This window comes from Gallinula chloropus (assembly GCF_964237585.1).
Source record: "Gallinula chloropus genome assembly, chromosome: 2".
In the NCBI taxonomy this organism is placed as follows: domain Eukaryota; kingdom Metazoa; phylum Chordata; class Aves; order Gruiformes; family Rallidae; genus Gallinula; species Gallinula chloropus.
This window is the reverse complement of record NC_140086.1, coordinates 138,491,726-138,519,587: the sequence shown is the minus strand read 5'-3', so window position 1 is coordinate 138,519,587 and position 27,862 is coordinate 138,491,726. Positions and strand designations below refer to the sequence as shown.

Here is a 27,862-nt window from a genome sequence, read left to right as displayed (position 1 = left end):
CCCTCCAGCTCTGAGCAAAATGACACTGATTTACATTAGTGTAAATTAGTGTAAACCTCACCTTGTTTTCTTTAGAACACTGGACTGTTTTTTAAAGAAGGAGGCATCTTCAACTCCTGGTGACACAATGAGCAAAGAACCTACTTATTTCTTAATGTTAGCACAATGGAAAAGAATCAGCTCTGCTTTGGGGGTGAGGGTGAGACTTGGGCATGGGGGGGAAAAGGTGCAACATGTGTGTCAATAGTCTCCTTAGGAGGGGAGAAGGTTGCTATCAATGTTTCATGGGCACTGATAGTCTCTCCCTTCCCCCTCCTCCCTGAATGCTAAACAAAACAAACTCTTAAGAGTTTGTCAAAGGTATGTCAGAAGTTAACTTGAAGAAGAGCCAGTCAGTGGAACAAACTGCTTCCATAAAGATGTATTCTTTGAAAGTAAAGTGGCACAAATGATGCATGTGACAAAAGTAGATTGTCAAAAATGCATCATTGCTTCTTGAAAGAGCAACTCGTGACAAGCAAAAAAGTATGCTATTCAATATGTAAGCCAATTTGGAAAAAACCCCTGCGTGTCTTCTTGTGTATCTTTACTATAACCATTCATGGAAAACCCATGAGAATAAAAGTAACTGCCATCCAGAGAACCTGGAGCATCTAATGCCTGTGCTTTGCTGAATCTGGCCCTAGAAAGATAAGTCTTTTGTTTTCCCTAACACAAAAAATCATACAATACACTATCAAATTCTATGTTATTCCAACATGACAGTCAATTAAGTAGAAATAAACTGTATCTTCAGAAGGGCAAATGAGATAGGCTAGGGATCATTATCAAAGGACTTCTGTTTTCTTTTGTTTATTAAATGGCAACTGTATTATTTACTGCAGCTTTGCAAGCTAGTGAGCAGCTGGGTGTAACACATTTCCATGCTGTGTAACCTCTCCTCATGCTTCGTTAGATTCCTTATCAGGACCAGAAGAAAAGAAACCTCTCTGTTATGCTTTTCCTGTGGCAAAGGGAAAGACAAGATGATGACTTTCCAGCTCATTTCACTTGTACAACGTTCTCATCAATCACCATGGGGTAGGTCTTTGTTATTTTCACTGAAGGACTGTTCTTAGTTTTCTGTCACAATAAAGCGTGACTCTGCTAACTAGCAAACCAAGGTTACCTCCACCACATTTGCAAAAGAACAAAATGCAAACATAAGTCTAAAGCTACTTCTGAAACATTTTCCAAGGCCCCGGTTTCACAGGCATAAACCTAAGTGGAATTAGGTCTAAATTCTTTTCACTGAAACCAAGGTTAAAGTCTGAAACACTCAGAGCAGTTGAGGTAAGGAAGCTAAACTAACCATTTCATCAAGAACCAAAAGTTTTCTGCTTGTTTTGCGTCTTTCTGCTCCAGAAACCAAGCAAAGAAACTGTGGTTTATTTTTATTTTAAACTCTCTGTCAAGTATGCATCTCTGCAGTTTTGGTTCACTATAGCCCACGCAGCTTGGCCTCCACTCTCCTTTTCCTATGTCTTCAACAAGCCTATAGACATCAGCAGGAATTATGCGAGCAAACAAAAAAGCAAGAAAGGGATATATTCTAATCAAGGCAAAAACATAATAAAAAGTGCTTCGTAAGATGGTCTCTCCTTCCTGAACTTCATGTTTTTATATGTCTTTTCCTTTTGGGTCTGTGTTGTTTCTCACTGAGCGACAGTTATACACAACATACTATTGTAATAACAAGCATATGGCTCAGAGATCGCTGTTGACTTTCTCAAGTCTCAAATTAGACATTTTTATTTAAAATACATGAAAGACATCTGTATACTCTTTCATTAAACGCATTTTACATTTGTAACATCCTACGTATTCTTTTGGAACTATTTCCATTAAAATGCCGACTCTGGGTTTGGATAGCAAGTATCTCCTTTGTAACACTAAGGGAGGAGTATGTTACTGTCAAAATTTCTCTCTGAAAAGTCCTTGCTAAAATATTTACTCTGCCTGTCAGAACAGGAATATCTGAAGTTAATTCCAAATGAAAGAATATTTTAGAATGAATCATAATCTAGATGTGAAAAAAAAAAAGGCAACATGCTGCCATTACAGTGCCCCTTCCCTGCTGTTAAACTGAACGAAAACTGACCCTGCGTTTGCATCCACAGAATATTGTAACATTTTGGAGCCTTCGGAGACTCTTTAATTGTAGTTATGCAAGAGAACTGTGACATCCTAAAACAAAGGACAAAAATTCAACAGCTGAATTTATTGTCTTGGAAATGAAACACTCTTAAAGAGATGGCTAACATGTCTTCTTGATTATTTTTGGCATTTTAAAGTTACAGTGAAATTCCTAATTGCATACACCAGAGAAGTGGGACATTAGAAATACTTGGATTTTTATGGCACTGTTTGTAAAGTCACATATTTAGCAACAATGAAAACTGTTGAGCAGTAACCCTCTTTGCAATTAAGCCACTAACTTCAATGGGACCTTTATGGTATAAACCCCTGTTCAACAATAATAAAGATATAATGCACTGGCTTCTAATGAGTTGGTCACGATGGTAAAAATCCAGCTGCTTCTTTTAAATGGGTATTCTTGAGGGTCACGATCCTCAAAGGCAAATGGGGTAAATTCTGTGGCCAGAAGAGTTATGATATTGATGAAAAAAAGAAACAAATGCACCAGGCGGTCTGTCAAACCTGTGATCCTCCAGAGCCCTTTCCCATTACTGAGTCAGTTTACTGTGATGGTCCAGTATGATGACCCACTATGACACACGTTTGTGAATAGTCAGGAGTCTGGTTCCAAAGGCACAGACATTGCTTACACAGAAGTTTTGAGGGAAGACTACTTCCTCACTCTGATGCATGTTCATGACTAATCTGAGACTACGGAAACAACGGTCTCAATTCTTCCTTGCTCTAACCTTGGAATTCATCAGGTCAGTAGTTCAACATAGCAACCAATTCTCCTCCGTTATCTCCTCTAATTCACTGTCTCTCAACCTCACTGCTTCTAAAGCTAGAGCAATCTGTTTACACAAAATAGGCAGAAGCTTAAGTGTTTGCTGGAGCAGAGCCTCTGCTCCCTTTGAGGTTTCTCCTTTAAGGCCTGAATTTGAACCAGAAGGTTCAGGTGCATATTCCAGCATGAGTTTAAATACCTTATGTATACTGACCTAACTGGTTGTACTGTATAGCTGTACCAATAACAGAGAAGGAAGAAGAACCTAACAGACTGATGTTTATGGGTCTTTGGATAAGGATTCCAACCCAAAAATTTAGGGACAGATTTGACCTAGGAGCTCGAGCCTTTGTAATTTGCTCTTTATTAATTGCAAACTGTTCAGGCTTTGCATGAAAACAAATGAAAGGCTGCTTGCTAACTGATGCTAATGGCATTGCACCACACTCACCCCTGGAGGAAGCCTAAGAAGCCAACAGTTACACCACAGAAGGATTTGACCCATAATTGTGCTCTGGAGTACCGACATTGGCAAGTATTACAAAACCACGTCTGCTTGATTAAAACTACAAATAAATTAATCATTTTAATTTCTAAATATTTTCCCTTGCTGTCACACCAAGAGCAAACGACAAACAGTATTTCTGTTACTTCATTTGTGTTTCCATTCTAAAATTTCCTTCTTCTCGCAGCTGCTTGCAAACTTACTAATAATGTGTGTCTTTGTTTGGACTTCTTAAAAAGAAGGATATTCTCAAAATGAAAGAAAGCTCATTTTATTCCACTCTGAAACCTGAGAAACCTGTAACATGAACCACGTGCTGATTACAGAGCACTGATATATAAAGGAAGCAGTTGTGTAAATGTGTGAAGTGGCTTCGGTGGGGAAACAGCAGAGCAGAGGAGCAGCACTGTTTTAGACAAATAAATGCTGTTGTAGGATCTGATTATCACGACTCATGTTTAACAAGGTATTGTATAAAGGCCAGACAAAAAGGAGGCCTGTCACCGTGGGCACTATACAGTCAAGGGTTTTAACACAGCCTCTTCCATTAAAGGCTGACAAATAAAATGGACAAGACAGACCCCAGGTGGAGAAACAGTGTGACAGTTCCATGAGATTACTCTTTTTATGGGAGTTGAGTCAGTTAGGAGGGGATAAGCAGAAAGAAAAGAAAAGCGATGAAGAGAAGAGCTCTGGAGGGAGGGAAAGAACAGAAGAGCAAAGTGATATACAGTGTAAATACAGAGTGAAGGTGAGGTGAAAAAAGGAAGGTGGAAGGGAGGGACAGAAAGAAGGAAGAAAGGGCTGGAAAAAATGGGATTAGCACAGGCAGAGTTGAAATCCTGGGAAGCACTGAGCGTCAGAGGATTTGGCTTTTGTTGCTTCAGCAGCTGAGTGTAGCTGGCTGATGCCACTGGCTGGTGCTTCTCCACAGTTTCATCCCTGATGGCCAGAGGATGGGAAGAGGGGAGGAACTGTGTCTGTTCTGGTATCTGCAGAGGTGGATGGGACGGGGATTCTCCATGTGTCTCCGATTTGACACACTGAGTAGGAGGGAGATGAGCAGCCTTGGCTGGGTCCCATTTATTCCTTCCCTATGACTGCGGCAGCCCTCATTCCAGCTCAGCTCTATCTCATGATGAGCTGAAACATAAGCCTAAGGGATGGACCCTGGGAATCAGCAGATACACATGTGCATAGATACACGTGGATGTGTAAGATGCCTTCACATGTATACATATAAATACATCAAACCACTCCCTAGACATGGGAGGAGAATGGGAACTACCCTCTTCTGCATTCTTGCACTTCTGACTCTTCTCTAAGCATCTGAGTTGCCAGTTCTGTCCTCCTCTGGCCCACAGCTATTTAGAGATCATGAAGTTCACAGGCAGCAGAGTGATGATCAAGTTTCCTTTTCTTCTTCTCTCACTTGCTCAAATAGCAGCATTTTTGCAAATATGTTAGACAACTTTTACAATAATTATATATATATACATATATGTGGTTTTATGTACCTATATGTGTATCTAAAGGATTAAAAAATTCTTCAAGCTAATTCTAAGTTCTACGTATGAAAACATGCCATACAAAAAATTCCATCCATATCCATTTGTATGGAACTTTGTTCTCTGGCATAAGCTAAATGCATCTGTTACAGAGGAAAAGAAACAAACACAACATATCTATCTCGATTAAATCAGTGTGCCACTAAACTAACATGCTTCAGATTAATTTTTACTGTGGGATACAATAACCTGCCTATTCACCAGCACAAAAGCAGTGCATGCAGCTAGTACAAGAGTATTAAATTTCTCTTGGGGTGGAACAAAGGAAACAGTTTAAAAAAAAACATATTTAATTACTATATTGCCTTATATTAGCTAAGAGTTGTCTGTGGCCAACTTTGTAATTATTTTACACTCCAGCTGTATATTTGCTGTGAATAAGTATGGAGACTGTGCATATTCTAGTACAGAGAATCTGAGCTGCAATCACTTGGGTTGGCTGAGATGAGAAAGGTACCCTGCTGCAATGCCTCTGTCCAAGATCTGCTCAGTCCAACCCTTAGAACCTGGTGATTCTAAGAAAAAAAATATGTTGGCCAGATTTCCCAAGTATCTACCTGGTCATGATTTGTGCCATTCTGCCTCCCCTTTCCCATCTTTGTGTGCTTGTTTCAGGGCATGGCTTTGTGAGTATGTGGAGGCATAGCGGCCTGATTTCCTTCCAGTGCAGAAACTACTATTAAGAAAGTGATTCCTACCTGCCCCCATGAGAATCAAGAATGGCTCTTTGAACATCTCCTCTTTATCTCACATCTGCTGCAGTCTGACCTTCAAATTACTTGTCAAAAGTAACATATGGCTTGCAAGGAAAATTCTGAACAGGGGTAAGTCCAAACATTTCAGCCTATTGTTCTGCCACTGCTTTATGTGCACCATGAGCTGCAACAGCTTCCTCTTAATTGCTTTAACTGTGGCATCTCATCTTTGATGAAGAGAAAGACGCTGAGGAGTGACGCTTCTGCTGATCACTGAGGCAGGATTTACTTGCAGTGCAACTTGTGACAGTCTAGCCCCACTTCTTCACCTGCCAGGCCATTATTCCTACCATAAGCTACCTTTCTGTCAGTGTCATCAAAGCATTTCACACACCAATTGCTACCACGTTGATGTTCCAGTAGCAAAAGCACAGGGTCACTAATAATCTGAGAGTGTCTCAAAGGAATCCAGAGCAGTAGGATCCATAAGATTTTTTTTTTTCTGTTTTTTCATCACGTCTATGTCTTGGTCTGCAGAATTAACAGGAATTAAATGAGCTGACAGCAACATTTCACTTCCAGTGTTTGCAATCCTGCAATTTTGCAATGACCGGGTCATAAATTCTGTTCTACCAAAGGCTCAATCCCCATCCTTGCCCGCAATTCAGAGTCCTTTCAGTTTCTTAATTCCCTTTGACTTTCTGAATAAAGATGATTTCTGGCTCTCTATCTTTTGAAAACAATAGTTTCCGTCTGACTTCAAAAGGGATGTGTCCCTCAGGGCCCTACTGGCCTGCACTGCTGCCTTGAGAGTTTGGGCCATAAAAGAAAAGTAGGTTGCGATGTCAGTTTGTAGAGTCCTTCATAGATACCTTTTCACAGTCATTGTCATTGTTCTGAATGACTAAAATTATTATTTCAGGTAGGTTGCTTTCATGCATTATGCTACAATGTTGCTTGACTGCTTTCCAAACTGGAACAACTGAAAAAATGTGAAGCGCTCCAATGATTTTAAATCAACCTAGTCAGGACAGAGTGATTTAAAATTATTGGAGTGCCTCACATTTTTATGAGCTCTCAGTTTGCAAGCAATGGAGGTCTGGGCAGTCCTAGGCTACGGCACTGCAGAAAACCCAACTATACATTACCACGAGTTTCAAAATGTTTGCATTTGTATTTGGAAATGGTAGGGATTTGGAGATATTTAACACTACCTTATTTAAAATCAGTGGCTATACACTGGCTGCAAAAAGGTCCAGACTAAAGAATTAAGTGTACAGATACAACACTAATTTGTAGCTTCCTGTGCCCAGCAGTCCCCTCATTAGAATCAGGACTCCTCCTAGCCCCTTGGTCAAACTGTACAGTAGTACTTGCACTATGGCACAAAAGAAGATGTGGCTGTGTCTCTACATGCAGCACAGTATGGGAAAGAAATGACCACGCCTGCCCCACAGGGAACTACCACCCTTTGAGGAACATCCTTTTTTAAAGGTTTCATTCCTTCAGAGCTGTCAACTGTGCAGGGCACCTGCGCTCTCTCCTGCTATCCTTCCATGCAGCAGTCCAACCTCTGGTAGTAGGATTAACAGGGGGGAGAACAAAGATTTATCCCACAATGATGTATCAGTTCAAGCCTTTTGTTTTCACTTCTTTATAGTGGCAACTCTTCTTTAATTAATAATATAGGTTCTGAACAAAATTTATTGCAAAATACTCTACAAAGAATGAGATCCTCAGCAGCTGTAAATGGGCATCGTTTCACTGAAGATAATGGATTACACCTCTTAATATCATCTGAGGATCTGCTTCATTATTTGTGGACTCCAAATTCCTCACTAAGTTTTGCTTCTTCCTTTACCACAAAATACTGACAGGAAAATGTTAGTACCAGTGCTTCTCAGTATCTTTCTTATTAATTCGGTAGGCTCCTTTTTTAGTGACTTTTAACTTTGATGTTGTTAAATATGACCGCACTCTGAAGACTCTCAGTACTGGCGAATCTGTTTTCCTGGAATATCTTGTGTTGTTTTCAGAACTGTATGATTGTGTGACATCTGCTCCACATCTCATACGTGATCAACTGAGTAGGTGCAGCCGTGGCAGATGGCTGATGACTCACAACAACTGAACACTGGTTTGCTTTCTGAGAAGTAGCATCTTCATATTCATTTTCTAAGAGTCTTGCAAAGATGTGACCAATCTGCCTGGTTTGACAGCAGGTAGTGTAAATTACAGGAAATGCAACAGCAACGTGTATTCTAGGACTGGGGTTAATATTTTAAAATTCAATTTATGGGCTACTATCAGACTAATCTACAAAAGGAAATTAGGTTCACTGCTGTACTTTCTAAATTTTAGACACCTAAATAACAAAACCTGGATTCCTGAACTAGATGCAGAACTAAGCTTCCTATGCAAAGGGCATACACAATGATATCCATAGCAGCCCTTTACTTGAGTGAGGAATCAGGAAACACCAGGGAAAAGGATATACCTCAAACCCTGGTCTGTCTGCAAGCTGTCTGCCTTGTTCCAGGCTGGGAGGAGAACCATGAAGATTCCCAGATCATGGACGTGGGCAGAAGGACATTCCCAGTTCCTCTAGCAATGCATGATAGATAATGTATACATACACCTGTGATACCAAAGACCTTTGTTCTGTTTCCTTCTCTGTTGATTATCAGATTGAAACAGGCGCAGCCCAGCTAGCACATGTAGCTTGGGTAGGCTCAGTTCTGATTGGTGACATTATTGATGTTTATAAATATGTAAAGGATGAGAGTCAGGAGGATGGAGCCAGGCTCTTCTCAGTGATGGCCAGTGATAGGATAAGGGGCAACGAGTGCAAGCTGGAGCATAGGAAGTTCCATGTGAACATCAGGAGAATTTTTTTTACTGTGAAGGTGACAGAGCACCTCCCAGAGAGGTTGTGAAGTCTCCTTCTCTGGAGACATTCAAAACCTGCCTGGATGCGTTCCTGTGTGATTTAGTCTAGGTGATCCTGCTCTGTCAGGGGATTGGACTCGATGATCTTTCGATGTCCCTTCCAACTCCTAACATTCTGTGCTTCTGTGCTTCTGTAAGGAAACTATCACAAGAAGCCACAAGTTTACTTATAATGACATCGCTTCGCAAAGTCAACTTTGTTCATTACTAAAATTAAGGAACCTTGGTAATAGTTTGTTATCCCCCCTCTCTCTTAAGAGACTCCTTGGCCCAGCAGAACAAGGTGACTGCAGGGAACTCCAAAGAGCCATTCCTAAACAACTTAATTTACAGCTCTACGCCAAGCCATCACGTGCATATATTAATTTAAAGCTAATATTGTTATATACATTGCAACAGCTTAAATCAATAAACATCAACTTGTTCGCATGCACAGGATTTCCATATTAAAAATGTAATTAGTGTTATAACAACCATATCCATATCCTAATTCTTTAGGATCCAAAAAACCATACCAGCCTCTGCAGCATCATATCAGAATGTGAGCACCCAGCTCACACATGCTTCAGTCCCAAAGGATAACACATCAAAATGTTTCAGTGGCCTATTAAATACTTAAAAAAAAATTTAAAAAATCTTTCTGTGGAAGAGATGTATCATTCCTATTTCCACTACCCTGAGGTCAACTAACAAAAGTTCCTAATGAGCCAAGTCTCTCGAAGGCTCAACTGCTAACACCATTAACATAACCAAAGACCTGTACGTGACTAACAGCTGTGTCCTAAGGAAACTGAACTCATACCTTCCATTTCCACATAAACGGCCCTAAAGTTAGAGTATCCCAGGAAGAAAAGAAGGGAGGAGACGATGGCTAGAGAGGAAAGCAGGAAGATGTTGTCATTGCTGATTCTGATTCATCCCATATGGAACATATATTAATCAGGCCTGACAGAGAAAGCCAGCAAGGGTGGGCAGGACTATAATCCAGTAGTTGCAAAGACATATTAATTAGATCAAGGGCTTGAACATAGTTCTTTTTCAAAGGTGGATACCATGTCCACGAGTACTTGGAGTCATGCTTTCCATCCCTCTAGCCCAAAGTATACTCCATTAAAAAATAACACAAGCACTTCAGCCAAAAAGATTTAAAATACCTCTTACCAGAACAAGCTAGAACTCAGTAGCCAGAGCTACAGCCACAGAAATGGACTACAGTATTTATGCTCCTGGCACCAGGGAGGGGAAGTGAGCATGTCTGCCCGACGTCCTGGGTAAGTATTCCCTCTACCAGGGAAACTGCCTCTCCTATTATTTTATGGGCACCTGTGGCTATGTTCCTAAAATAGCCCCTGGGGTGGCTCCTGCCCCAAGGCTTTAGGTATTATAAAGGCATTGCTGAGCAGCATTAAAACAAAAGCTTTAGTTGTGTTTAAGTGATCAATATGGTTAGTTTCTCTGAACTGCTAAACATAAAGGTAATTTTAAAAATGGTACCGGTGTCACTGTTCTTTGACAGCTGGTAACTAAAAATCCCTGCATGCCCCAAATCAGTAAAAGCTGAGTCTCCCTCCCCCAAATGATATGTAATGATGGTAGCTAACTGACACAGAAAAGAATTTTTTGGGCTGATACTTCTCTCATAGTAATTGTATGTCATTCAAGTTCCACTAACAACTGTTGAGTTTACTCCATGGTGCCAAAGAGGTATATTAGATCCTTCAACTTCAAGCTATCCAGAGCTTACTTGGCTCATTTGGCAACCTCAGAGTTGCTGACACATGCAGAACTTTAACAGATGGTCTTACAATACTGGCAGTTGTTTTGTACTGTGCTAGTGGTGAGGGGAAATACTCTACACAAATTGTCTGCAATTCTCGAAAATAAATGAAGTACAAATCCATATTAACCTCAAAAGCCAAACTATAAAAAGTCAGTTTAGCTTTTTAACAACGTATGTGCTCTGGGTTAAATGCTTGGTTGCTGCAAATTTTCCCTCCAGCCATGAGAACTGTGCTTTGTGTTAGTTTCTACAAGGAATACCCACAAAGACCCTATCATTAGAAAGGTATTGAGATGCATTAGAAATAAGCCTCGAGACCCTTCCTTGTAGCCAGCCCTGACTATTAGCAAAACTACCTCCATAAACTGGATGTTTTCAAATAGTGAAGCAACACGGTGCAGCTTAAGTTAACTGAATCTTCTATTTTCTCCCGTGCCAAACAGAATTCGAGAAATAACACATCAGCTACTGTGCAAAGGCTGAAATGAACAGCACTGACAGAGTAAACAGCAATTTTACATTTTTCCTGATCCAGCTGAAATGAGCTGCATGTACCACCACCTGAATTTTACAGTCACTAATTTCACTGAACTTGCACTGTACGTAAAAGACAAGAATTGTTCCTCCTTGTTTCGGTGTGGCTTATTTTCTCTCTTCTATTGTGCCAAATTATCAGACATATCAATTGAACTAGGGGGTAAACCACATATGCAGAATCATGCTTTTCAAAAGTAAACTGATTTCCTTTGCCAGTATATAACCTCCAGGAAATGTATGCTCACACATACATATTACAGTCTACTAGTGCAAATTTAGAACAGGCTTTTAGAGAATCTCAAAATTTTTAGTCCAATGCTCATCTCTTCCATTTGCTTTAAATGAAACATAGCTCAAAAGATATTTCAAACTGAGTTTTCAGAGGCTTGGTCATTCGTTTCCCACCCATTTCCATATATTTAGATAGATAATATGTCAGTCACCTCGTATGTTATTTTCACAATATTAGTTACACTGAAATACAGTTCCCTTAGGAGGCTTCAAAGCCCTGGAAGAAAGTACTACCCTAAAAGCATTATCATAAAAGAGTCCTTCAAATGCAAGAGATACATTCCAGTCTTCTGCTGGGACTGAATCAAAGCTATATCCATTTTTTTTAAATTTTATTTTATCCACTAAGGTTGTTTAAAACCACGGTTGCTGGAACTGACTGATGTTATACATTTGTGACTTTGATACAAGTGAGAAGATCTTTATCAGTTTTATGTCTAATGTTATACTGAAAGATCAAACAACTCGTAAGTTTGAAGCTGTTAACAAAAAAAATTATTAAAACAACTAAATTTCAGATAGGTTTCATGTTTTCTTTTCCTCCCTCAGGACTTTTGCCAGACTAAGATGACACAACTTAATTCCAGAAGGTATTTATACAAATGCAAGACAATCCTTCTCCAGAAGCGTAAATTATTTCTCATGACAAAAGAAAAATCAAAAGAAACGTTGAACTGACACAGTCAAAATGTAGGAACATCAAGCCCCCTGCTTCTCTTTCCAGGCATTAATATCCTGCCAAACATTTCAAGGTAGGATCCTCAATGTAGCACTTAGCTATGAAATTCCCAGGAGAGAAAAGGAGATGGCATGTATAGTTCAGTACCAGAAATCTAAGTACATCTTATCCTGGGAACAGGTCCTGCCTTACACATGCAGGAGATGAGATAACATGATGGGAGAATGGCTTGATTATCCTTCCAGTTACTTAAAGCCTTCCCAGCTTCTATAGCTGGTCAGGGCTACCTTCTCCCTTGAGCCCATCCTCTGCAGAGCTCATCACAGGTCCATGGTGAACATTTCCTGATCTTGGAATATATAGAAGCCTTTCTGGCAGGAGTGCCACGAAATGACAGGAGTCTCTTGAGGAAACAAAAGGCAAAGAGAAACGGGTAGGAACACAGATTTATTTTATCCATCCTAAAAATATCCAGCACTCTACCAGATTTTCTAGGGAAGTTTCAAGTAGTCTTGGACTAAACAATAATGGAATCATCTGCCTACAGCTGCAAGCCAACATCACATGTATTGATATGAAATGCTACTTTTGACGAAAAATTAGATATTCAGGGGATTTATAAATCTAAAAGAAAAAACTCAAACAAGGGCATCATTTCCACAACGACATTCTATCTGTTAGTGACTACAGATCTTTGTGCTGCAAATCACCTCCCAAGCTGGGCATCACTCCATTTTGATATGACAAAAGCCTATGGGACCAACACACAGTTTGTGATTTATCTCTCTGCCTGTCCTACCTAAGATCTTCTGAAATCACATCCAGAATCTTTCTTCTAAAATACCTTTATAGTTTCAGTAGGCACTCCAGGTTCCGGAACTTTATCCAAGTAAGTAGTCAAGTCTTGATCCACATGTTCAAACACTAACGTTAGCTTGGTCTCTCTGTCTGTTCGTGACACGGTGCACACATCAAACAATCTGTGAGAAGGAAAAGAAAAGAGGAGGTAAGTATTTTATTGACAGAGCAACTAGAGTTAATACAGAAAATTACTTGATATTTATCCACATTCTCCACTGCAGGACTTACAGTCATTTTAAAAACAAAACTGCAAGAAGTATTTTTTAGAAACAACATACACAGGATGTTTGCATGCATCTTCAGTTTCTTCCCACGTAACTCCCATGTCCACTATTACATGGCTTTAGAATTAAATGTCCTTTGGCAGAAACAGAATTTCTTTGCTGATTACTACTTCAGAGTCAGGATGCAGTCTAGAAAAAAGCTTTTTGCACAAGATGCCAATAATATGAAAGCTTTCTTCTCTCATCACTTTCTGTCATTCTTTTATTGAAATTTCTTTATCATATCACTTTGTTGCACAACATCAAATTCAAACTAATTTGCAAAGCTCTTCATAATGTCACATTCCTGTCTGATTACTCCATTTTCTATTGTTTTCTCTTTTTAATTAGGATTTCTCTCATCTTCTTCACTTCATCCACTGCATCAGCTTTAATCACTGTTTCACCTTTTTCACAGACATTTGCCCATCATACCAGTGACTTTCACTATCTTTCCACAAGTTCCACTTCTACAAAATCATAATAGAACACCTTCAGACAGAGAAGGATGCTTGTTGCCAGCTTGCATGCTTTTGTAATGTGTTTATTCATTTAGTTTAATCGGATTGCCTTTCTCTCTGAAGTGATGCAGAAAAACAATTGCTCCTTTCATCAGGTGACAGCAGATTTAAAAAATATATGGATGAATTTATTGAGAAGAAAAGTCTATATAGTTAAACTCAAGAACCTATTATTAATAACAAACCACAGTAGTGTTGAGACTCCTGCTTATTTTGGTCAACATCATAGCAATTAGCATTGGTTTATTACATGTATATTTCATGCTCTGGGAAAAACTGCTTCCTTACTGCAAAGTGCAGCAGTTCTGACAACACTATCAAGTAATTTTTTTTGTTCTATCTCCTAGGACTAAAGGATCTGTAGACAACAGTCCACACACAAAGCCTTGGGGGTCACTGCTTTTCAAAGAGGACATCTGACAAATAGACTAGGAAAACATTTTGTACTGAGATTTTTACTTCTTTCCTTAAATCTCAAAACATCTGACAAGAGAAGGGAAGGAAAGAATTGGCACTACTGTCTGTCTGTGAAGACTGTAGCTCAGGTTTAAGAGAGTGGTATGTTTCACTTGAGATTGTAAAGATTAAACATGTTAAGGCCATTGTCCCATTTAACAGCCTTTCTGAAACAATCTTTGATCAGACACTTAAAAATTGTTTAGTATCTAGCATGTTCTGAAAACAGATGCATGCCCATTCCTTTGACCTTGAAGAAGCTTTTCAGTGAGTAATAATTTGGGATCCAGAGTTACAGAATACGGAGAGGCTGTCACCCTACCTCTACCAGGAGACTAATCTGTACTTATTCTTTGATCATCATATGAACAAATATTAATTATTATGGTAACATAGTGACTGCAACACTGTGTCTTGGCACATTTCTCAAAAAGACAAATACTGTTCTCTTTGTAACTCCTTTAACGCAGCGTACACAGAAGAGAGATGAGATGTTCTGTATGTGGTGAAGCAGCTTTGTAAATAGTCACAAACCTTCCTGAAAAGTGAAATTTGCTGCTATTTGGCTGGAGTTTAATAATCTGTGGTATATTTATATAAATCAATGTGGAATGCAGCCAGACTGCCTATAACCCCAACACATGCAAATAGAGAGGAGCCAGACAGGTCTGAACATCTGAACATAAACACTGGAAAATATTTCCAAATGTATGATTCCTTTGTGTTGACCTACATTTACCTAGAAATGTTCTAAAACACCTCTTCTGCCAGGTATTTAATACACTGGCAAAATTATCTTTTCAACTACAGCAGAATTATAACTCAAGAAAAAAAGAAAGTGGGGAAAAAAGATCTCACTGTACAGAATATAGAAGCAATGCGTGATTTCCAACTCGCTGTGGAGGGAGATGCTGATTCTCTACTTAATTCTTCTGTATGTGGCTTTTTCTGATTCTGGCGTTTTCTGGCATAGCAAAATAAGGAACTCATCGGAGTGCAACTCTAGTCACCGAGTCACTGAGCAATAATGTTATCTTTCCTTTTTATACACCCTTTATGAGAAACTCAAAATGTTTTACTGTTAATAATAAAAACTTCAGATCCTGCGCCGGGCTGGGTGGAAGCACATGGTGTTTACACACAGAAAATACAGCTGCTGCCTCAGGAAGATAATTTAAAGCACAGCTTATGTGGACCCGTGATATTACAAAAAGACAACATCTGGCATTGTCCACGCTAATCATTCTGGAAATACATTGAAAAAGACACAGCCTCTTTATTTAGTAGTTTCCATAGGGATAAAACTGCTTTTTATAAACTATGTTGTTTTACATGCACCGTGAGAAAATCATCCATCGAACTGTTTTCTTTAGCTAGGAACATCCCTGCTGTCTACAGTGCACATCTCCCAAGCCATTTCCTTATTATTTTCTGTATGTGACGGGTTAGTTTTGCATGCAATTGCCTCTCTGGAACAGGCAACAGCAAAAGGCCTTCCATTTAAAGAGTTACTATGTGGACACTGTCCTAAGTGAAGTAAACAGACCTCAATTAATACAGGATTTCCATACTGAATACTTTGTAAACACAAGCCCTGCCCTTCTATTGTACTTACAAAAGAAATGTTTGAGTTATTTGATTAAAGTAAGATCCGCTATGGGAAATCCTGCAAGTATTTAACAAGATGTTTGGCTGGGAGTCATGCACCGCCTGATGTGTCCATCTGAACTGGAACATTGTTGAACAGACACTCAGGGAGTACCTGTTTTAATGGACATATTTTTTTCAAGTTAACTGTACTAAAGTAAAAAAAAAATAAAGTTCCTCAGCTCCAAATCTATGTCTCTGTTTTATTTTGTGTCTTGTGCCTAGTGGATCTCACTGTCACCTGTCAGAATTCCTGCCTTCCTATGAAAATACAGAGTTTTTTTGAATGCAGAAAACTAGAAGATGCATCTTGAAGCCTCCATATCTTCTTACAAGTAATCTGACAAATGCAACCTCAGTTCATTTTACAATACACAGTCTTAATGCTTTTGTAAGAAAAGACGCAGTTATGTCAATTCCTTTGAAAACTATTGTATCTACTGACTGGTACTAATTTGATAACTGCTTCTAGAAAGTCCTAAAATGTTACTGGACTACTTTTGAGATGCTCTGAGAACTGCTATAAAGTTACCCAATTTCAATTGGAATAAACAACTTTTCTTGAGCAAATCTGGGATAACAGCAAGGGAGATCAAACCCACCAGCCCAAGACACCTGCAAGAAATACATACATACACACACACACATGCCTGGGATCTGACTGTAAGACCTGAAAAACGGGAGGTTATCAGTTCTCTTGGCTATTGTCAAAGAGATGAGTAAATACATATAGAAATGTAGTCAGACCACAGCCAAAGTTAAGACCAAAGAATTAGACACTTGCTGCCAATGCATCCAAAGGCTTATTGTTATTTTTATTGCAGTATGACTAATTCAACATGAATGCATATCCCTTTACTTAGCTGGTCACTCACAGCACTGATCAAAAATATAGTCCTGTCCTTGCCCTCTTAAGTTTTTCAATAATGTAAAATTCATTTTCTTCCGAACAGTGTCCTCCTAGGAAAAGCTACTTCCTAGCTTATGCAAAGAAGGAGAACTGGAGTAGGAGAAATTTTAAGAGGACCGTGGTGTGATAAGTATTGGTGAAGCAATATGCTATGGTTTTAAGGTTTCATAAGTCCAGGCAAAGACTCACATGGAAAGAGTTTGGTGGTCTCAACCTAACTCCAAAAGATTTTCATCCACATGACAAAAAGCCAGCACAGAATATATATATGTATGATTAGCAGTGTTTATGCAAACACCACAAGAATGGGATACCAAGAGCATTACAGAATCACAGAATCACAGAATCATGGAATCACAAGGTTGGAAGAGACCTTTGAAGATCGAGTCCAACCATTCCAGGTCATGATTGAGGTTTATCATAGAATTGTGCAATCATACAATGGTTTGGGTTGGAAGAGACCTCAAAGATCATCTAGTTCCAACCCCTTGCCATGGAGTCCCATCCAACCCAGTCTTAAACACTGCCAGGCAGGGGGCAGCCACAACTTCTCTACCATGCAGATCCTTGAAGAGGCAAAAGTCTGCTCTCTGGAAGTCCAGGGTAGTGAGCTTCCTGTGCACCCTCCTTACTGCCCTAAGGATATTGCACTCTATCAGTTATAATTATTGCAGCTAAGCCAGCCCTTGAGCTTCACATTCCCCACCAGACCCTCCTTGGTGAGAACAAGGCCCAGCACAACACCTCTCCTCATCAGCTTCTCTATCACTTGGAGAAGGAAGTTGTCATCAATGCATTCCAGGAACCTCCTAGACTGCTTATGCCCTATTGCTTCCAGTGTTTAACAAAGTGGTTAGAACTAGATATCTTTAAGGTACCTTCCAACCCAAACTGTTCTATGATTTTATGCTTGTCCCTCCAACAGATATTGTGTGTGGCTCAAGTCCCCCATGAGAACCAAGACTTGTGAACATTAGGCTGCTTATTCTATCTGCCTATAGAGGACCTGATCTGCTCAGTCTTCCTGGTCAGCAGGTGTATGCACATCTCTAACTTCTATTTCTTATTCCACATGCTACATGCATTTGCATAAAGGCATTTAAATTGGGCCCCCAATGAAGCTGACTGACTTGCTGGAGTGGCTAGAATTTCTTTGTGCTCTGTCAGGTACTCTCCTGCTGACCCGTGATCCTTCTCCCAACTCTGGGCATCTATTGTTGGCATGAGCATCAAACTGGTAGGAATGGGATGGATTGAGGGTCCTCTCTCCCAGCAACTTCAGTTTAAAGCCCTCTTCACCAGCCTTGAAGGCTAGGAATGAAAATACTCCTCCCCTTCTCTGGCAGATGAAGCACATCAGCCTCCAGTAGAGGAGGTTTCTCAAAGCGAGTCCCATGCTCTAGGCAGCCAAACCCCTGGCTGTGGGACCAATTGTTGATTCACCAGATTCAACTAGGCCCTTTCAATCTCTTCCCCTTTGACAACAAGGACTGATGAAAAAGATAGCTGTGCTCAAGAGTCCTTTACTGCTGCTCCCTGGCCTCTGTAATCCTTCTTGGTACCCTCAGGCTGCTGGTGCCCATGTGAAACAATAGCAGCCAATAACAGCAAACAATAGTTTATTATCAAATATGTTGGGTGGAGCCTTAATACCTTCTGCTTTCACTGCCTTTGGCTCAGGTTAATCCTGTGAGTTCACAATTTTCAAGGGCACTGAAGAATGACAGTCAGGCATCCTTTTGAGTCCAAATTTCAGCAGCAGCCTAAGACTCTTCCATTCTCTGGAAGCCACTCAGTAGCAAGCCTTTCGTCCACCCACCTTCTTAAGCTAGGTACTCCTTCAAAAAACCACTTTTCCCCATCCTTAAAATATTAGCTACCTTCTCCTGTCCTGCTTTTGAAGAGGAAAAAGACTGCTAGCAGAAACCAGTCTCTCCATGGAATCACATATACCCAATGTATTGTAACAAAGGGGTCATATTTCAGATGAAGAAGACAATAGCTGGGCAAGTGGAGTGGAACATGTGCGTTACGAGAACATGTCCCACGTAGCAAAACAGGAAATAGAGCTTCACACTCTGAAACGTATGACAGAGCTCGTTCCCTTTGTTCAGGACATGCTGCTTTGTCTCAATCAACAATCACCTACTCCTCCATGTCTCTGAACGCTGGTATTTCAGACGTAGATTCTTCTTGCTCAAAGGAGCTTTAGTGAAGCGCTTTTAAATTGAAAGAGAGCACACGCAGGATGAACCAGCCACTAGAATAAAATTATCTCATATTTAAGTGCATTTTTTTCTGGGATAACTATTGTAAAACCACATAGCAATGCAAGACCTAAGTTCCATTTTCAAGTGTATGGGGTCTCGGGGAGCTTCCCAGTGTGCTTGTCACACCAGCTATAGCTTCACCAATGTGCATCCATACTTAGGATATGCCTTCTTGGCAGACTGCAAGATAATGTAGAGACACTGAGACCATGATGAACTGACCCAGCTCGGTACTGAAAACATACAGCATGACAGCACAGCACTGCCTGCAGCACGGCAAACTAGCTCACCATGTGCTCCATCCAGCAGTCAAACTCGATTAACTAAAATAAGCTGGGGTATCTGTACACTGTTCATGGCAACTTTACATCTCAAATCCTTATTCTCTACATTTCTACTGGGTTCTTGGAGTTTGGGAACTTCACTACCCCTTCCAGGATCTTTTCTTGTCTTCAGAAGAAACCTCCAGGCAAAGAACAGAAAAGGGCAGAACATAACATCAGATAAAACAAATGAAGTTATCTAGGACAGGCAGATGTTATGCAGATAGATGTTTTCAACTCTGCAGTCACTCATTCATTATCTGCTGTGCACAGAGCAGAAGGAGCTACTGCGAAGAAGCAATTGCATGATGAAAGCAAGGCAGCAGAAAGTCCTGTCCTGGAGATCTACTCCAGCAGAGCCCAGCCAATATTCTTGCTCGTAGCCCACTCACCAGTGAGGTTTAAGGGAAGGAAGGGGGATATTAGGATGACAAGGCAATCGTTCATCTGCAAGCTGAGCTTTGTGCTGTAATTTTTTCCAGTCACTCTCCCTTTCTGACTTGGAAAAATTATTTTAAATGCTTAGCTGTATAAAAGATGTTTTTGTTCTTTAAGTGTGTGTGAGGAAGAGAGACAGAGAAAGTGACAGAGAGAAATAGATGCTCTTGAAAGCGAAGTAAATAGCACTGGCTAAAGTCCGATAGTGTGGGCTGACTGGGCAAGCTTTCAACGCTGAGTACCGACTGCAGCCCTGACCTGCAACACCCCTGCTCTCCTGCGCTGGGCCCCACTTGAGCAACGACGAGCCCTGGTGCCAGACTGAATGGTTTTGTGATGCAGACAAATGTCTGCTCTGATGAAACCACCAAAACTAATTTTCATTTTCAAGAGAAGCCAAGATTTGCGCCCAAAAGATGAAAAGGCCAAGTGCGTTTACTCTTTGTGCCACCCAAGTCACTAAAAGATTTAGTCATTAAGAGTTTTACTTAAAGGAAAAATACGCCTGACAAGACGTTCTCTGCACCTCTCTTTGTTTATAAAAGCATGCTGTCTATTTTAGCCCTCACCCTGACATGTCTTGCTCACCTTCTTTGAGAAGGGAGATTATTTTTAATAGGCAAGGAACAGAAATGGATCTGGTAAGGCTCAGTAATTCAAACAATATCCTTCCTTGCAGAACTTCACTTTCAGGACTTGTCCTATAGTTCACCAGTTTTTGAAATACTTATGCCCTGCTAGTCCATCAACAGCTTCATCTTATTGCAAAGGATTTTTAAATCCAAACTGGCCACACACTGAGGAACTGCCATTACAGAGGGGAAACACCAGCCTGCTGGTGCCTACACTTACCCCTGTGCACTGCCGTACCAACCGGGCTGCCAGACTCTCTCTGCAAGGGACAGGCCAAGTCACCCCCAAATCAGAAAAATAACATCGCCTGTTATGAAGACAGTCGCTGACAGATTGTTTAGGATCAGCAATAGCTGTCTGACCTATTCATAGTGCTCTCATGTGATCCTCGAGCAAGCAAATGTACACTGCCTCTCAGAGTCACGTACGCTGCTGTTGTACAGCACTGAGAGCTTCCCGTTAGCTTCCATAAGCCTCCAGTTCAGGGTACGCATCAAAGATGCTGCAATTCATGTGCACCTTTTGTTAAGCATTGCAGATTTTCTGCAGAATGCCTTCCTCGGGGAAAGACGTCTTCCTTTTTACATTCCCTAGACTGCTCAACATGTAAATAAAACTTATGTCTGAATATCAATTTTGTTTAATACAAATGAAAGGAGTACAGACTCCCAGTTGTACCTGGTGCAAGCTGGGATACAACAAAAGCCAGTTTTATTCACATGAAGCTCACAGTCAAACTGACTACTACTGACTCCAGATTGCAGTTTACATTTTGAATTCATGCTTGCACCAAACCTATAGGATCTAAATCCAAGTTGATCACCTCTTTCCTAGATTTAAATAAAACAAACAACTCCTCTTCAGAAGATTTTATAACAGTATAGATTATAATTCATTCTTTAGTAGCCTAACAATCTAATCTACCTACACTTGAGACTTAATGTTGATGCCAACATAAAAAAGAATACCAAATGTAAACGCCATGTAAAGAGTATTCACAGCAAAAAATCAGATGTCCTGTGTGATACTCTGTACCATCTCACAGAGTTTTTTAAGTCCTTGCAATACCACAGCAGTTCCTGAGGCATTTAATTCAGCATTTTTTTAGCGGTAATTCCAATGCAAATTTGATTCCAAGCTCTTGCTTTTTCGAGATGCACAGTGAAACTCAAAAGCAGCAGGTACTGTAGAAGATGACAGAAGACATCTACTGTTCTGATGCTTACCATCAATTCAGGGACTGCTCTTCCTGAATGACCTCCAGGTTACCCTACAGCCACAACTCCACTGGGGGATGGCAGCTGTACCCAAAACTCAGGTTCTGTCTGAATCCGAATTAACTTTCCAGCATACACTAAGGCCTCAGGAATACCAATAACCACAACCTGACTGACAGTCCTTCTGAAAGGCAAACCTAGCTGTCACAGCCACTGAACAAGAAAAGTAAGGGGGCTTGCTAACTGGTGCAAATACACTTGAGCCATGATGATGCTACTACCACTTCCTAGGAAGAATGGACAGTACAGGCAGCAGCTGAAAGAAGCCCAAAGCTGGCAATGGTTATGAAGAGGGGAGAGAGAACACTAGATGCGAAATGTCTTGCTATCCTCCTTTTACTGCCATTGTCAACAGTGCTGATTAAAAGCCTCAGAAAAGGTACTGTAGTGATCTGTGAGACACTGACACATTAAAGCCTTCTAAGAAAACACATTTCTACAGTTTCATAGGTAGAGATTGGACCAAATGGTCTGTGTCTCTCAAAGAAGGCTAAGGAGGTGACTTTAGAAAGAGAAAACTTCCATGGTTCAGCAGTCCTGTGAACTCCACTGCAAAAACAAGAGCAGGAAAACAGAAAAGTCTCAAGAGAAATAAAAGATTAAATTGACTAAAGTTGACAATACTTATATGCACAAGTAAATAAATAGCGTATATGTTAGTAAAGATAGCTGCTAATCTGAAAACCAAATTAATTCTTCTTAGTCCTTTGAATTGTGATGTTCTAATGTATGCAAGGAAACATCACAGAAATCTGTAGGCTTTTTAATATAACATGGTGCATACCTATGTATTAAACAGAAAGCAATTAGCATGCATAGGAGAAAAACAGTAAAACATTGCATGGTTCACTGCCATACCCAGCATTTTGTATTTCAGTTTATTATTATGCATAATTTCTTAAATACAATGTTCCTGGCTCTCAAGATGACCTTATAGCAAAGAAAACCCTGAGTCAGAGAATGAAACAAGCATTGCTCTGGGAAATCAGGTGCAACCTTTTTACAGAGTCTGTTTATTGCTATGACAGCATGGTCAGTTGACATAACACAAACTTTGAGTGCTATTTTATGAAATGTTTTAAAATCTATGCAATTTTGGAGGTAGGGAGTAGTTTTGGACTAGTACTGTGTAGAAAAAAACCTGTCATAGGTCTTGATCTTGCACGATCCACTAGCCCTGAACTACTTATGCTGTGCTTAACTTCCAGCATGCAAATAAGTGACTTCTAAGGAAGTATACATCATCTAACGCTTCGTCTCCCCTACATGCCTGGTATCTTTCAGAAATGAAAGCAGATTAAAAAAAAAAAAGATAATTTATTGTCTGGGCACATGGAATGAAAGTCAAAGGCCAAAAGAGGTAATTTTTCTTTTCCTTGTCCCGAGTTGGTCATCACCTGGCCAGAGCAATGTAAATCCTTGTACACTGTTTAAATGCCTTTGTACTCTGATAGTTGGTGTTTGTGGTTCCTGATCTGGCTTCTCTTACCCATGCAGTGAGAACCCTGCAACCCAGGGCGCTGCGTGTGAGCATCCCTTTTGCACCCCAGTGACCTTATCTGTACCAGTCTCACATTCCTAACTTTTCGATCACCTTTAGGACTCAAGTTAATTCTTGAATATGGCCTTACATCTCTGAAAATGTTGTTCATGATTTATTCAAAAGAGTTCATCACAATATTTGTTTTTTCTTAAAATTCTGAAATGAAGAAAACTGTGAACCGTCGCTTCCCCAGCCTTTACCTGGGGGACTAGAAAACAGCAGCGAATATGAACGGTTCTTGGTATCTTACAAATGGAAACAGCAATTTAACACTAGATATTTAAAACGCATGAAAACAACTTCCAAAGAATGTCTAAATCTGTTGAAACAATCTGTTTATGGATTCACTAGAACTGCTCAAAATTTCCTGAAAACGGACCAGACATATCCACCCACTTCCAGCACACGCACGGCGGTTGGGCAGCGAGCGCAGTTGCCACAGTCAGCAACAGACTGAGTGAAAACCCAAAAGGTGTCTTACATTTCGTGTGCTGGTTTCCACACACGCTTGTCCTGCGTGAGATGGAAAGACATAAAAATAGAGACACAGTTCACGGTGCTTTTTGGCTACTCTTGATATGGGGAAAGACTTTGATCAGGCTTGGAGGCCAGATGCGTTCCCCAGAATGCTGTGATGCCAGGGGCACCATTCACTTCAGAGGAAGGGAATTCCTCCATTCGCTTCCGCCAAACCTCGACGGGAGCACAGTGAACTCACCTGACCTCCCGGTGACACTGTTCCGCGTCCTGTCGCTACCACTCAGCGTGCTACGCATCTCACCCCATCTGCCCAAACGTTCATAGCACTCAGGTGATTTCCAAAAATCAAAGAGACAAAGGCAATTGCTCACATGGCTAAGAAAAACAAACAGGATTTGGCCAGGTTGCGGGAAGCTGCCAGATTTATGCACCTAACTATTCCACTCCTCTCTGTAAGTCGCATTCCAAAAGAAAGAAAACGAGGGACAGAGATTAACGTATGGCTCTGTAAGAGGAAGAAAGAAAGAAAACAGTGAGGGGATACTTACTCTAAAACTAAAGCATCACAACTAAGGGAAGACAAGGTTAAGGTAACACTTAAATTCAGCACATATAGAAGGCAGATTTAAGGCTTGCAAGAAAACTACCAACTCTGTTGTCTTTGGCTACCCATCATCAGACAGCTCGGATGCCATCCATCTACAAAACAGCCTAGCAGAGCTCGTGGAGCACCTAGTTCCCTTCTCAGCTACCAGGGAAGAGATGTAATTCATGTAGTGGAGCTACTCAAGGGTTTGGTGGCTAGTTCGAATGGGTTGTGTAGGGCTCCATACGGTCAAGGGAAAGAAGTAGGTAGGTTGAATCACTCTGGGGGAGCAGTGCTGCCTTCCTGCTTGCTAGAGAAGACACCTAGATTACTAAGTTAGGCAAGATCCTTGCATTTAACTGAATTTAGGACAGATGACTCTTCCTCAGGAAGCCTGTAACTGAGCAATTTTACTTGGTTGGATTCCAGATTATGTTCAACTGATTTTTGAAGATATTTAAAAATACTTCTTCCCATGAGGAACTTAAAACAAAATGAGAGAGAAGTCAAAAGTAAAAAAAAGACACAAAAGAGACACTGAAAATACCTCTGCCTTATTCACTCAAGCCCCACAGACCAGGATCAGTCCTGAAAAGCTCTGCACGTAAGAGCCTTTACCTAAGCCCCGTGAAGTCAGTACATGCATTTAAATGGCTTTGGCTCTGGTCCAGAATTTCCTTCGATTTGAAAGAGAGTTTTACCTGTGACAAACTTGCAGGATTGAGTTTAGTATTCATGTTGTACAGAACAGAAACAAATGGGACTAATAAATCTTCAATAGATATTTACAAGATTTTTCTGGCTTAATAAATGTAGCCGGGGGCAATGGCTTCTAAACGCTCGATACATAAAAAAGGATCCTCATTTCCATGAGCATGTGAATTCCTCACACATTTCATCAGAATTTAAGACATTACATCTTAGAAGTTTTTAAAAATGTGGATTTCATGGCTGCTCTTCATCTCCTTCACAGACATTCAAACGTGGCCATACAAGCTCCTTGCCTGTCATGTCATTTCTTCCCCTAAGTGGTCTTTTTTAATTATTATTTTAAATTAACTCATAGCATATGCAAAGAATATGTCAACAAGTATCTATTTCTGTAAGATTCTCAGGTGTTTTCATCCTCCAGGTAGATGTCTGATACACATTTCCTCCTTTTCCAGCCAGTTTACATGGCACTCTGAGCTAGCCATTTAAAGACTAATGCACATGGAGCGAAGCATTCTGCAGGCTGTACAGCTCTTTAAGTATTTCCTTTAAGCTCTTGCACACATATGTAAAAGAAAACAAATTAAAGATTATTTGCAACGTTTGGCAATGAAAATGAGGTGTTAGTAGCATTTTGAGCTGGCAATAAATTTTATTCGACTGTTTTATTACTTCAGGGCAAAGGCAACTATTTCTTTTGGGGCGTCTTTTCGCAGTGTGAGATGAGGGTTTACATTTTAATGCACGGATAGTTTTGAAATAAATTAATCACTTTGTAAAATATGGTGCATGTCAGATACAAACACATGACAAAACTGTATTTTGGTTGTTTTGCAACAATGCCTTTCCCATTTCTGAAAGAAGTGAGCAAAACCTATAATAAATCTTGCAAAACAAGGTTTGGTTCCCAGAGCGCTAAAACATTTTTACGTCTAGGCAAATGAAAACAAAGCACATCTACCCAAGCTCTGCAAGCAAAGGCGAGCGCGCTCTGCGACGGCCAGGCAGCCCGTGTCAGCTCGGGCTGAGCTGAGGAAGATCTGCGGACGGCAGAGTGTAATGGCTGAGGCTCCGCGGCGCTAACATGGCTACGTGGCTTCCAGCTGGCTCAAAGCGCCGGCAGAGCGAGTAGGCATCTGCCTGGGAATGAGGCAGTGCTGGCTCCCGTCTGCTCGCAAATGCTGCATGGACTTACCGAGCGGTGGACGTGGATTATTTAAGATCATAGAGCAAGCTGGTGTCAAAATTGTCGAGCCTTAATTTTCCAGGAATTATCACTTCAGCTCTGTCCCGCTCTTACACCATGCCCTGAGCTAACTGCTCTTTCTCACTTCAGAAAAATATGGGGTGAGATGGAAATTGTTCTAACCTTTTCAAAGGTGTCTATGAATTGTTTCATTAATGTAATTATTTTTATTTCAAGAACATGCCAAGAGACATCGACGACTGAAGCAGTTGCTCCTCACTATTTTCTCTAATCCATCCCCAAACCCTACAATCACCCTATGACCTCTGTTCAGAGAAACAGCACAGAAACTTACACCAGTGCTGAGGTGGTCTTGAACCATTGTACAGTTGACTAAACAGGCAACACTACACTCCATACAGGGGACGCTCTACAAAATGCCTTTTCTGGCTGTGACACATTACTGTTGGGTTTTGGTTTGGGGTTTTTTTTTGGGAGGTTGGGAGGGGTTGTTTGTTTGTTTGTTTTATTTTTCATCTTTTTCTGCATCTAACAGAAACAACTACCTATCTTAGTTCTTCTTTAGAGCTTCCATTTATCTTCTATTTAAACACAAAGTCAAGGAAAAGCCAAATTTTCACACTGTGAAATTTATGCAGCCATACTGGACATCATTATTTATGTACAATTTTTACATTCACTTTCCTGCTTATCACGCCACAGGTTTTTAATTAAGGTGCCACTGGACTATCAGTTACATCAGTTACAGTGTTGTGTAACTTCTGTGTCCGTGTGAACGCTTACCAGTGCCACTAGCCTAGAAAAATAAATTGGTTTTTTTCACCCACATGGCAAATATACAGTGAAACAGTAGGAGTTAGAAAACAAAATGAGATTCCAAACTCAAGGAGAAAAGGGTAAATGAAATAATAGATACAAGGAACACATTAAGGAATTGTATGGTCTTAGATAGTAAGGATATGGCTGCATTAATTGAAAAGGGGAAAAAGCCATCATAAAACTGTCAAGAGAACTTAAGTGATTTAGAAACCCAAGTACCAAATTACAAAATAACTGAGGTATTTAGGGTCGTCAGTGTATCTGAGAATCACTCGTTGTCCAAAGCCTCACCTCTCAGTGATTTTCAATTAGCGTCTCAATGCCTAAATCATAAGAATACAGGACTGGAAGAAAAAAATGAGACTAATTGCCTGCATTAATTGCACCCAAGCAACAGACATTGATGAGGATGCGCAGATACCGCAGGCCACAAGATGCTTCCTACCATCCCACACCAAATACGGAGCTAGAAGGAGAACTATATAGTCCTGGAGCCATTCTTTACGGCACACTCTAGTTTGAGAGCCTCACCATCACCCCAGGTCCCTGCAGCAGTAGGATATTCGTGAAATAAAACTCCTAAGTTATTCCAGGAAGCTGACCTCTACCATTTTACACAGGATATTAAATAGACCCCAGCTGTCTCCACTTAGAAGTGACTTAGTTCATATGTTTTATAAACGTCCATTCAGCCGCTTTCTGAGTTACCACAGAATGGAAGTGACTTTCTGTGAAGAAAAAGTCGGACTTGCCGGTGATTTCCCTTACCTACTTTTCATGCAGGCCTGTCTTGGTTTTCAGACATCACAACTGGCATCTCTATGTTCTGAAACAAGAATCTGTGTCTGGATTATGAAAATATTTGACTGAGAAATAACTTTCGCAAGTCCATATGGAAGAAAGATACACAGTAGAGCTGGGGTTTTCTTCCTCCCTAAATCCAGGAAG

The 27,862-nt window shown here is 40.4% G+C and overlaps 1 protein-coding gene across 2 annotated transcripts in view; it reads right to left on the bottom strand.

Annotated features, from left to right (window-relative positions):
* CDK6 (cyclin dependent kinase 6) overlaps positions 1-27,862 on the bottom strand; it is a gene marked incomplete at both ends in the record, with an annotated part of 122,777 nt that overhangs the window by 80,937 nt on the left and 13,978 nt on the right. For both annotated transcript variants that reach the window (XM_084260443.1, XM_084260444.1), the window contains one exon: positions 12,814-12,949. In XM_084260443.1, coding sequence (XP_084116569.1) covers positions 12,814-12,949 — 136 coding nt within the window. The remainder of the gene's footprint in view (positions 1-12,813; positions 12,950-27,862) is intronic.